The sequence below is a fragment of the Schistocerca nitens genome, chromosome 3, assembly GCF_023898315.1.
Source record: "Schistocerca nitens isolate TAMUIC-IGC-003100 chromosome 3, iqSchNite1.1, whole genome shotgun sequence".
Lineage (NCBI taxonomy): Eukaryota > Metazoa > Arthropoda > Insecta > Orthoptera > Acrididae > Schistocerca > Schistocerca nitens.
In genome coordinates, this window is record NC_064616.1 from 391,223,723 (window position 1) to 391,236,995 (window position 13,273).

At 40.4% G+C, this 13,273-nt stretch overlaps 2 protein-coding genes across 4 annotated transcripts in view; one reads left to right on the forward strand and one right to left on the reverse strand.

Annotated features, from left to right (window-relative positions):
- Positions 1-13,273, forward strand: part of LOC126248333 (constitutive coactivator of peroxisome proliferator-activated receptor gamma-like) — a 725,840-nt gene that overhangs the window by 414,741 nt on the left and 297,826 nt on the right. The gene's annotated exons all lie outside the window — the stretch shown is intronic.
- Positions 1-13,273, reverse strand: part of LOC126248335 (leukocyte elastase inhibitor-like) — a 76,754-nt gene that overhangs the window by 3,508 nt on the left and 59,973 nt on the right. Inside the window, exon 6 of the mRNA XM_049949232.1 lies at positions 11,952-12,137. Within this exon, the coding sequence (XP_049805189.1) occupies positions 11,952-12,137 (186 nt within the window). The remainder of the gene's footprint in view (positions 1-11,951; positions 12,138-13,273) is intronic.

The window sequence follows — 13,273 nt, forward strand, 5'->3', positions numbered from 1 at the left end:
AGTTGTAAACACAGACTGCCGTCTACTACAGTACAGACAATGACTAACAGGAGTGCTCATATCAGTCACAGTACACCATGTGCATTGAATTAGTCAAGTTATTATCCCACACTTTACACTGAAGTGCTCATCTGGATTGCCTGTCCTACAGTGTTAGCAACAACAGTACCAGTACATGTATTCCACTGTCAGAGGTATCAGGATGATTTTCATTTGTATCTTATGACTGTTGTTTCCAGACTGGGGTCCTTTACCTCTAATTGATACATTTACCCTTTCCCATCACCACTGAAAGTTTGTACCATCATTACAGAATCACCCTGCATATGTAACAAGATTGGACCTAATGCCATCCCTATGATACAACTGTTGTCATTATTCCATATTATTGAGATGCTGTTACATTGTGTATATTTTCTATGTCCCTGTGTGTCCTTTTAGTTACACTGAATGAAAACAAATTACCTGCAATATCTCAATGTTTGAGCTTCTCTGGGAGAATGTGAACTGCACAATCAAATTCTTTTGACAAGTCTCATAAAATACCATTTGGCAATATTCTCTCATTTAAGTTTTGTGGAATCTGTTTTAGGAATTGAAAAATATCTTTGTGTGAAGACCATTTTGAAATACAATTTTAGAATGATGAAGTACGTTATTTTGAGGGAAGTGCGTTGTTCTTTTTTATATAATTTTTTTCCAGAATGTGTGGCTCAGTAGTAAAGTTCCAGATTATAAATTCGAAGGTCTTGAGTTTCATCCTGGATCAGTCCTAGGATTTTTATGTATCGCTTATCACTTCCTTCACTTGTGTCAGTGTTTGTTGATTTGGAAAAAATGCCAAATTGCACTGTTGTTCAGAATCAACATAAAACTGTAGGTCCCCTATAACTGGCTGGGCAAATCAGTTCAAAGGTCAGAGGAAGGTAACATCATACCACCTCCAACAGGAGCATGCCTAGTTCAAAACAATCCTTGGATTGGTGACTGTTTTATGTTAAGAGGTGAGAAGTGAGACATGTCAGTAATTAATAATATCTGTTGTACTAACTTTCTTGGAAATACATTATTGTCTGACGCCTTTACATCTCTGTGGAAGTATCTCCTGTGATTGTGATGCTTTGCACATGTAACTGAACTCATTGAACTTATGTGATTAGCAGGATTTTGGTATTTCACTTGAGATATTGCCAGATGCACGGAAATGCAGTTTTGAAGGAGTACAATTACATTGTAAATTTCTTTGATAGAGCATGCAGTAATTTTAATATGGCTGTATGTATGGGGGGGGGGGGGGGGGCGCCCACTGCTTCTTGCATATATTATATTGCTTTATCCCTTGAACTGACTACCAGTCTGTTGAGCTACTTTGACAAAATAGTTCTTAATTATATTGGCTACCTGACTGCTATACTTTGTTATTTTACTTGTTTCTTTAGTAATGGAGTCCTCACATTCCTTAACTGTCACTTGTTTCTCTTAGCTAGTGCCCATATAGGTTTAATTTTATTATTGTTGTTGTTGTTGTTGTCGTCTTCAGTTCTGAGACTGGTTTGATGCAGCGCTCCATGCTACTCTGTCCTGTGCAAGCTGCTTCATCTCCCAGTACCTACTGCAACCTACTTTATTATCTGAAATATTTATTTCACATTTTTTAACCACTTTGCTTATGACAGCACAAATTTCTTGTAATAATTAACCTGTTCTACTTCACTGTTTGTCCTAACCATTCCAAATAATTTCCCTTTCTTTGCACATGATATTTTGATCCCCTTTGTAATCCAAGCCTTTCTTTGTCTGATTAGAACCATACTTTATTTTCTTGGAAAGCAACTGTTAAAGACATAGTGAAAACCATCTAGAAGTACATTAAAGTCCAAGTGACATCTGTCACATTGTACACATCCCTCCACTCAGCTTCATGTGAGACTGCCTTTGAACTTTCTGTTGTATGTTTGTTGACTACTGTACCTGCTTCCCATGTTACCACTTCATTGTAATCAAAGTAGTTTGTTGTGTTAAATAATACAATAGGTACTGGAAAATGATCTGACCAAAACTGACTGTACAATTAAAAATAACATTACTGTATGTCATTTATATAATTGAAATCAGGTAAATTTCTAAGTATGGCTAGTTGTGCATTATCCAAGAAGACATTCACAACTGGATGATTTTTTTTTTTTTTTTTCACTTGTTAAATGTTCACCAACAAAATGTTGTCTACTTTCGTGTGAGATTCTGCTGGTGGAAATTAACAATGCAGTATGTTTCAATTTTGAAGCAACATGTCTAAAGTGTTTCTTTTATTGGAATCTTTCAGAAAATTTAATAATATGTCCACAGATCATCATTTGCTTTCTTTTGTCTTCTCGGTGGCATAACTACTCAATTTCTTGTAAGAATATTTGAAAGATTCACAACAGGCACTTATATATTGTAACAATTTTAAATGACTTTTCTGGTGGCAGCAGTTCACATGCACAGGCTTGCAGTTGTTGATCTAAATTGGAATTACTGATGCCAGTAGATCTGAACTTATTCTTTTACATGCATGTCAGCTCCTACATTCTTCATACTTTCCCTACAGAAATGGACTGGTAATTTGTAGCCCTCAATGTGTAACATATGGGTACCCATATTTAAATGATGCTCTAACAACATAATACATCAACTTCCTTTAGACAATCTGGATTGTTTAAACAAAGGAGAAGTTCATTAACTGTTTTTTTAGTCCTCCAACATTCTGTCTTATCCAAAGCGAAGCTTATCCACACAAGTTTCTTCTGTGCATGGCACTTCACTTAAAGGGATTTCTTTTAAACCAATTTATTTGAATGATACGTGTAACCTAAACACAGGAAGTCTACTGTTTGTGACATAGCCAAAAGTTAAGGAGGTTAGGGACTATCAAGTTCCCTTCATGTCCAAGTGTAGACCATATATTGTGTATTTCCATATCCCAATAACAGCAACTTGTGCAGCATCAGTGCAAGCCTCCATGTGAACTCAGCACACTGCATCAATTTCTTGTCAACTTTCCTGATGGCATTCAGCCTGGGTTGATCATGCCATTGTAGAACCTCAACACAAATCCAACATTTGTGTGTGACTCAACTAACTTCTCCAGAGGACTTGTGGTACTGTATGCACTAATCTTGGCCAGGTTGTTGCCTGCGCCCATTCTGTGAATACCTGGACCGGTTCACTCATATCTCTCGACAAATCTGGTTGGCCAGACAAGGATTTTAACCAAAATCTTCCCAAATATGAGTCCATTGTCTTACCCTTGTGCCACCTTGGTTCATCATAAACTATGGAGAATTTTAATTTGGTAGGATAACTGAACTTAGACTGTACTGAACATCCAAATATCATCTTGTGTAGTATTGAGAGTTGGTGAAATATAGATTTAAAAAGAAGTTGAATGCAATCATTTGATGTATCTTCTTTGAACATTAGTGGAAGGAAACAGTACTGTTGACTGCTCAATGCAGTTGTAAATGCTGTGTGCAGTACGGTGAAAAAAAATTAAGTAAATCTGACTGCAGGAGAAACACGTTTCGTGAGAGGAAAGAGTTTTGGTCTCAGTGAAAAACTGTGTGTTTAGCTTAAAACTAAGTTTTTTGGCATAGTCCCCTGAGAGGCCAATGTGTTTTGTTGAATATTCATCCAGAGAGTAAATTCAGTTTCTGCTATCCAGTTCTGAGAAGTTTGCAGAATAAACCTAAATAGCAGTCAGAGTCTTCAATTGGCTCTAAATTCTGTGACAAAGTCTAAGGGTGCTGTATCTGGTGGATCTAGTGGATTTTCCAACACTTTGTACATCAAATTTCTCAGTTTTCCTATTGTTAAAGTATCTTTGTAGATGGTGTATTGTCATTTTTATGTATTAATTTTTTGGTTCATTTCAGCCTCTACTCTTCTTTATTTTATACTTTGGCATGATAATGGGGAAAATCCCTTTCATACACTCCTGGAAATGGAAAAAAGAACACATTGACACCGGTGTGTCAGACCCACCATACTTGCTCCGGACACTGCGAGAGGGCTGTACAAGCAATGATCACACGCACGGCACAGCGGACACACCAGGAACCGCGGTGTTGGCCGTCGAATGGCGCTAGCTGCGCAGCATTTGTGCACCGCCGCCGTCAGTGTCAGCCAGTTTTCCGTGGCATACGGAGCTCCATCGCAGTCTTTAACACTGCTAGCATGCCACAACAGCGTGGACGTGAACCGTATGTGCAGTTGACGGACTTTGAGCGAGGGCGTATAGTGGGCATGCGGGAGGCCGGGTGGACGTACCGCCGAATTGCTCAACACGTGGGGCGTGAGGTCTCCACAGTACATCGATGTTGTCGCCAGTGGTCGGCGGAAGGTGCACGTGCCCGTCGACCTGGGACCGGACCGCAGCAACGCACGGATGCACGCCAAGACCGTAGGATCCTACGCAGTGCCGTAGGGGACCGCACCGCCACTTCCCAGCAAATTAGGGACACTGTTGCTCCTGGGGTATCGGCGAGGACCATTCGCAACCGTCTCCATGAAGCTGGGCTACGGTCCCGCACACCGTTAGGCCGTCTTCCGCTCACGCCCCAACATCGTGCAGCCCGCCTCCAGTGGTGTTGCGACAGGCGTGAATGGAGGGACGAATGGAGACTTGTCGTCTTCAGCGATGGTGCCAATGATGGTCGTATGCGTGTTTGGCGCCGTGCAGGTGAGGGCCACAATCAGGACTGCATACGACCGAGGCACACAGGGCCAACACCCGGCATCATGGTGTGGGGAGCGATCTCCTACACTGGCCGTACACCACTGGTGATCGTCGAGGGGACACTGAATAGTGCACGGTACATCCAAACCGTCATCGAACCCATCGTTCTACCATTCCTAGACCGGCAAGGGAACTTGCTGTTCCAACAGGACAATGCACGTCCGCATGTATCCCGTGCCACCCAACGTGCTCTAGAAGGTGTAAGTCAACTACCCTGGCCAGCAAGATCTCTGGATCTGTCCCCCATTGAACATGTTTGGGACTGGATGAAGCGTCGTCTCACGCGGTCTGCACGTCCAGCACGAACGCTGGTCCAACTGAGGCGCCAGGTGGAAATGGCATGGCAAGCCGTTCCACAGGACTACATCCAGCATCTCTACGATCGTCTCCATGGGAGAATAGCAGCCTGCATTGCTGCGAAAGGTGGATATACACTGTACTAGTGCCGACATTGTGCATGCTCTGTTGCCTGTGTCTATGTGCCTGTGGTTCTGTCAGTGTGATCATGTGATGTATCTGACCCCAGGAATGTATCAATAAAGTTTCCCCTTCCTGGGACAATGAATTCACGGTGTTCTTATTTCAATTTCCAGGAAATCTCAGGAAATACAAGTCATAACCTTTCTGGTAGATGAAGTGACTGCCTTTTTCCATGTAAGGTCACCATTTAATTCCACTTTGTCATTTTGTTTCTGATGTAAAGTGGTTGTCATTTTGTTTCTGATGTAAAGTGGTTGATCCTTGTCACTTCCACAGTAGCAACTAGATGTACAAAGGAAGTTGTCTTTTTTTAGGCAGTCCAAATAACACTGAAAAAATTTGTTTTCACATTTGCTTTTATGTAGAATTTAACAAATGCAAAGCTTTCTCATAGTCAAATCTTCAACTAAAACACACTACACTCTTTCTTCTGATATACCTATGGCAACTTCTTATCACTTGTCCGATACCGTATTGTGTACCTTCTTAATATTTCCACCTACGGGTGCAGTTATAGATGTTTATGTTTGATCTTTCAGAGAAATGTTCCCACATTTTGTTTCAGCTACCTCTTAACTGTTGAAAACATAAGAGTCTTCTCACAAACCTTCACCAACTGACTGCATGAATTTATATTGAAACCAGTTGTAAACAAATATTTGCTTACTGCTTCCACTATATAAACACAACCTTAAAGTCTTGATATGCATCATGACAAGCTGTGGCGCACTTTTAAAAAGTCTGTTTCCATTAGATAGTTGTCCATTCACAGAAATTTTTAGCAGCATCACATATTTAGGAAGAAGGAAGGTGTGCTGTTACATGTGAGTATTATAGTAAAGTTAATCTTAATCATGAGTTACATTTTTTCCTACAACATTGAAGTGTAGTGACTATGCCCTATAGAGGATAATTTATTTTATGGGTCTTTTTAACCTACAAATTCACTGTATACTACAGATATTGACTATCAACAGATTGATATCATGTACAGGGTTTGTGGAAATAATTCCTTACAGAAAATGTGATTAAAAAGTTTCAAGCAAAAGTAAAATGTTCTCTTCTGGTAGAGTTAGTGGAAATCATGAAAGTGTTTGTTGACAAGTATTATGAGGGTGACCCTCAGTTACTTTGAAACTTTCTTTTAGATTTGTTTTAATGAATTTAAGTGTTTATGAAGTATAAGTACATGGAAGGGGAAGTATATTAAATTATGTGAAGTCACAGTTACAATCATATTATTTTACTTCTATTCATTGTTCTAGTGGCCCTGTTTTTGATTCTCTTTGTACCATGTTGTGATAGAGAAGATGTATGCATAGTAGGCATTTTTAACTGTGTTGATACTAGTGTATTGTTTTATAACTAACTAGATAACACACACTACTTGGCTTACCATTAACAAAAAATGGCTCTGAGCACTATGGGACTTAACTACTTTGGTCATCAGTCCCCTAGAACGTAGAACTACTTAAACCTAACTAACCTAAGGACATCACACACATCCATGCCTGAGGCAGGATTCGAACCTGCAACCGTAGCGGTCGCGCGGTTCCAGACTGTAGTGCCTAGAACCGCTTGGCCATTCCAGCTGGCTTACCATTAACAAACTGGGTATGGGTCAACCAATTTACGTTGCACTGCAGCAGTGCCGTGTATAATTTTACAGTGTGCTGCTTAGGATTGATTTACCCTTAGTTGGCACAACTGTTTTTTTGTGGGTTCTTATTCTGGTATAAATTAAACTTCATATCAACAGTTTTACTATCATTTATATGAAAGTGCTGAAGGTTTGCCTTGACTACTGACTTTGTCACACAGTTTACAGATTACTGTATGTGTCTGTTCTCAGTGCTTAGCCCAATTGTAGTATCATCAACAACAAATAAGAGCCTCTTGTGACTCCTAATTTACTCACACATCATTGATTAATGTGATGTAAAGTTGGGGGTCCTGCAACAGATACTTGGGGCATATTATTTCATTGTACACTCTTGTGACTGTATTTAAGCAACTGTGTTGGTCTTTTGATCAGTTGCCTAATTTACACCAGTTGTTTCGAGTCAGTAAGAAATGAACTGATCCACTTATTTGAGAGTCTCCGTATGCCATTATACAGGGTGGAGAAAAACTGTCACGAAATCTTAACTGTGGATAGGTGATGCCAGTAGGAACCGAAATTACTTATGTTGTGTATGTCGACAATGTGCCATTTTTAAACTACAGAAACATGGCGCCACACACTGATTGGCTGTGGGATTGCCCCATTGCTGATCGTCGGTTGGTGGACAGCAATATGGTTATCAGTTCACATGTACAAATATTCCTCACCCTGTCACTACCCCCACGATACGCACGTGTCGAATAGGTCCTGCTGTTTGTCTCCATCTTACATCAGAGGCATTCACATGTAGGCTCCACTTTGGAGTGCCCCCACACACGCACAATCACCAGCCATTTAGTCATACAGTAAGCATGGCAGCACAGTATTCCTTTGAAGAACAACGAGATGTGTTTTTTGTTTATGGACTAGCCAACAGTAATGCGCACAGAGCTTGACGGTTGTAGGAGGAACGGTACCCAGCAAGATACCACCCACACCTGCAAACGTTTGAAGCATTTCACCGGCGACTTGGCAAAACAGGCTCGTTAGCATAATATCATGGTAATGCTGGATGACACCTAACACAATGGGATGCTGCATTTGAAGAGACCGTTATCGAGCGCTTCGAGGAAGCACCTATGACAAGTACTCGAGCGATTGAACATGACATAAGGGTTACTCCTCAGTTAGTCTGGGAGGTTTTATGGAATGACGGCCAACATTTATTTAGTTTTCACCCTGTCCAAGACCTAAATCTTGTGCCGGAGTACAAACACAGGCTAAGGTTTTGCCAGTGGTTTCTGCAATGTGTTACATGAGATCCTGACGTCCCCACCATTGTGTTGTTTACGGAGGAGTGCAGCTTCTGTCAGGATTGCCTTTACAGCACTCTATATGTTCATTACTGGGCAAGGGGAAATCCTCACATCATGTAAGTCCACGGACACCAGAAATGATTTTAGCTCAGCATTTGGGCAGGCATTGTGTCTGACCATCTGGTTGGGCTGGTCTGTCTACCTCCTCGACTTACCAGAACGAATTACCTTCACATTTTGGAAGAAACTCTACCTGGCCTGCTGGAAGATGTTCCCCTCGACATATGGCTATACATGTGGTTGTAGCATGATGGGGCACTGGCATGTAACAGTCGTGCTGTGTGCAGATATTTAAATGAACTCTTCGACAGCCAGGTAATTAGCAGAGTTGCTCATAGGACATGGCCCCCATGATCACCAGACCTCATGCCACTGTACTTTTTCCTGTGGGGATAGCTTACAGAGTTTATGTAACTACGTAAGCCACAGCGCATGCGCACCTAGTGAGTTTTTCAATATTATCGCACTCTCTTCGCACAAACCATTAGTTCTAGAGAAAAAATGAATAGGACCTTTTTTGCAGGAAATTTAATATAGTTTAATTTTGTGCTGTGACCTGTTTTCGCTGGAGTGTGCAGTTTTCGAGTTATTCAAGAAAAACATAAGAAAGTGGTATTTAATTTGTTGTATCTCGGAAACCATTCAAAATAAGGCATACTTCCATATGCAGTTTTTTGTTCAGAATCGCAAGTGTACTATAATTCTCTCTCAAACCAAGGACCTCCCGATTTAATAAACCATTAAGTTAATATACGAACCAAAGACAGAAGAGAATTACACGTAGCAATCTGAAAAACTGGTTACAGCCACACACACACACACACACACACACACACACACACACACACACACACACACACACACACACACACACACACCCCTGCATCATGTGATATTCAGTTTTCACTGTGTTGTGCAATTTAGCCACGGCTTTCATGTACCAGTATCACTAACAGTTACAGGCTGCACAGTTTTGGCGTGACAGCAGTATTTCACATAATAATTACTAACTATACCTCCCTCAAACCGATGTCAAGATGTCCTAAAACTGAGGTCAAACCGATGTCAAGATGTCCTAAAACTGAGGTCAAACTGATGTCAAGTTGTCCTAAAACTGAGGTCAAGTTGTCCTAAAACTGAGGTCAAGTTGTCCTAAAACTGATGTCAAGTTGTCCTAAAACTGATGTCAAGTTGTCCTAAAACTGATGTCAAGTTGTCCTAAAACTGATGTCAAGTTGTCCTAAAACTGATGTCAAGTTGTCCTAAAACTGATGTCAAGTTGTCCTAAAACTGATGTCAAGTTGTCCTAAAACTGATGTCAAGTTGTCCTAAAACTGATGTCAAGTTGTCCTAAAACTGATGTCAAGTTGTCCTAAAACCGATGTCAAGTTGTCCTAAAACCGATGTCAAGTTGTCCTAAAACCGATGTCAAGTTGTCCTAAAACCGATGTCAAGTTGTCCTAAAACCGATGTCAAGTTGTCCTAAAACCGATGTCAAGTTGTCCTAAAACCGATGTCAAGTTGTCCTAAAACCGATGTCAAGTTGTCCTAAAACTGATGTCAAGTTGTCCTAAAACTGATGTCAAGTTGTCCTAAAACTGATGTCAAGTTGTCCTAAAACTGATGTCAAGTTGAAACTTCCTGGCAGATTAAAACTGTGTGCCCGACCGAGACTCGAACTCGGGACCTTTGCCTTTCGCGGGCAAGTGCTCTACCAACTGAGCTACCGAAGCACGACTCACGCCCGGTACTCACAGCTTTACTTCTGCCAGTACCTCGTCTCCTACCTTCCAAACTTTACAGAAGCTCTCCTGCGAACCATGCAGAACTAGCACTCCTGAAAGAAAGGAAACATCCCCCAGGCTGTGGCTAAGCCATGTCTCCGCAATATCCTTTCTTTCAGGAGTGCTAGTTCTGCATGGTTCGCAGGAGAGCTTCTGTAAAGTTTGGAAGGTAGGAGACGAGGTACTGGCAGAAGTAAAGCTGTGAGTACCGGGCGTGAGTCGTGCTTCGGTAGCTCAGTTGGTAGAGCACTTGCCCGCGAAAGGCAAAGGTCCCGAGTTCGAGTCTCGGTCGGGCACACAGTTTTAATCTGCCAGGAAGTTTCATATCAGCGCACACTCCGCTGCAGAGTGAAAATCTCATTCTGATGTCAAGTTGTCCTAAAACTGATGTCAAGATGTCCTTAAACCACAGATCAAACCTGAAAAGGAATTTTGTCTGCAACTGTGATAATTCAACATAAACAAGTCAGCCTCAGTTGCAAATAGAAACAATTCTTTAGCCAGGTTTCAGCCAAAATAATTTGGCCTTCTTCAGAAGCCAGTGACACACTGCATGCCGAAGTTTGGCCATGTCAAGTGTAAGACTGTAGCACCGTAGTAACCCGTCATAAATCTGCATTACTTGGGCTGAAGAGAAACAGTAGGCCCACTGTGTGGATGAGGTCAGTAGGCCACGAGAGCTGTGCAGCACTTGCAGCCTGTTGACCTTGTCCGCGCAGAGGGCCTGCTGTTTCTCTTCAGCCCAAGTAATGCAGATTTATGACGGGTTACTACGGTGCTACAGTCTTATACTTGACATGGCCAAACTTTAGCATGCAATAGTTATGTGTCACTGGCTTCTGAAGAAGGCCAAATTATTTTGGCTGAAACCTGGCTAAAGATTTGTTTCTATTTGCAACTGAGGCTGATGTGTTACATGTTCAAAGCTGAAAATACTTACAAGAATATCATTAGGCATTTAACTTAAGTTCTCATTTGGTCTAATACATTCTTCAAAAATTGAATTAATTACTTTGGCGGTTTGGCTTGGAAGACAGAACACTGCAGATAAGTAACAAGAAGAAATGTATTCCTAATTGTGAATACTATTAGACTTCAACTGCACAACTTATTGGTGACATTTGTGCCAGACCAAGATTTGAACCCAGATCTCCCACTTTACGCGAGTTGTCACCTTAACCGTTTCAGCTTTCTGAGCATGCCTGGAAGACTGACCCAAACTCTCAGGCATAACTGTCTGTCCATGTCCTGTACACTCACAGTTGCTGCAAGTCCCATGCAGGGAAAGAGATTATTTATTACTGTCAGACCTTTGTAGGTAAGTAATACTAATTTGCATTGTCTGTGTTTTATGGAGTGCTATACACTGTCTTTCCACATCCAGGTTTGACTCCCAGTTTAGCACAAATTTTCACATGTCGCCAATAAATTGTGCAGCTGAAGTCTAATTGTGTTCACAATTGCAAATATTTTTATTCTATTTTATACAGCCGTAAATCTTAACAGCGTCTGTTCCTTCAGACATGTGTGTCTCAAGGATGTGGTATAGTAAACCATCAGACACACTGTAGACATATCAACAGGAAGTTTGGTAACAGCAGATAAAAGTAGAAACTTTTATTTGAGAAATGATTTAGTGAAACTTGCTGACAGAGCACAATTCATGACTTTTCTATGCTTTATTTCTTCCAGTACTTGTTTCCTACTATTCAAACTCTACAGTAGCTCTCGTGAATGGGTTGGAAGTCTTGCCTGGCTTACTATGTTGACAAAAGGCTATCCCACCAAAGTCTAGGAGGGTTTGGGTTCAAGTCCCAGTCTAGAACACCATTTTAATCTGCCAGTAAATTTCTCAGTTTTATACATCCAATTTCCTGGTGTAAAATTCATTCAAAAGTGACATTTTTTTTCCATTTTCAAGAAAAACTTACCCTCTCAAGAACAGGTATGAGCTCAGAGTTGTAGGTTATGTTGAAACGCGGTATTGACAGCAGTATTTCTGTTAGCTGAAGTTTTCCGATTGCCTCTGAAAGTGGGGTATGTGTTAAGTCCCTGATTAACTTGTTAATGCTGTTTCTCTTGGTTGGAAGTAGAATCACCATTGAATACTGATCATCCTGGAACATTAATAATCAAATTAAATTGTAATATGGGCATTAAACCAAAAAGGGAAAATTGGTATTACTTTGTCTTTTAAATAGTTCTGCAAAAATACCAAATTTAAAAGTGTCAAGTGTGTGTGTATCTCTCTTGAAACTTTATGCTATACATCCATTTTAGTTACCTCATGCTTCATTGAATTTAATGGTCTGATAGGATATCGTTTTGGCAAATTATTCTACTGTTCGAATTGGAAAATAAAATTCATATTATAAGTGTCAGGTGTTCAAGATTATGTATCTATTTACACATCTAGTCCCATAGGGCCAAATTGAGGAGCAAATATCCAGGGTCACGGAACATGTCATTACATGAAATTACAACAAAGTAATTACAGACAAATTAAAATATTTATGAAAAAAAAATCAAGCTATAAGTTTAAGTAAACACAATCAACAATGTAACATAGGAATCACCTTAATTTTTCGAGGAATTCCTCGACAGAATAGAATGAGTGACCCATGAGGAAACTCTTCAATTTGAAAGCACATGGATTATTGCTAAGATTTTTTGAATTCTTGTGGTAGCTTATTGAAAATGGATGCAGCATTATACTGCACACCTTTCTGCACAAGAGCTAAGGAAGTGTGATCCAAATGCAGATTGGATTTCTGCTTAGTATTAACTGAGTGAAAGTTGCTAATTCTTGGGAATCAGCTGATATTTTTAACAAGAAACCATAGTGAAGAATATATAAATTGAGGGGGCAATTTCAGAATACCCAGACCGGTGAACAGGGTCCAATAAGATGTTCACAAACCTACACCACTTATTGTCCGAACTTTCCGTTTCTGAGCCAAAACTATCTTTTGGGAATGGGAAGAGTTACCCCAAAATATAACAACATATGACATAAGTGAATGAAAATAAGCAAAACAGACTAATTTTCATGTCAAACAATAGCCGACTTCGGATACTGTTCGAATAGTAAAAATGGTGGCATTAAGTCTTTGAACAAGATCCTGAACATGGGCTTTCTATGACAGTTTACTATGTATCTCAACACCTAGAAATTTGAACTGTTCAGTTGCACTAATCATATGCCCATTCTGTGAAATTGAAATGTCAGGTTTCATTGAATTGTGTTAGACAC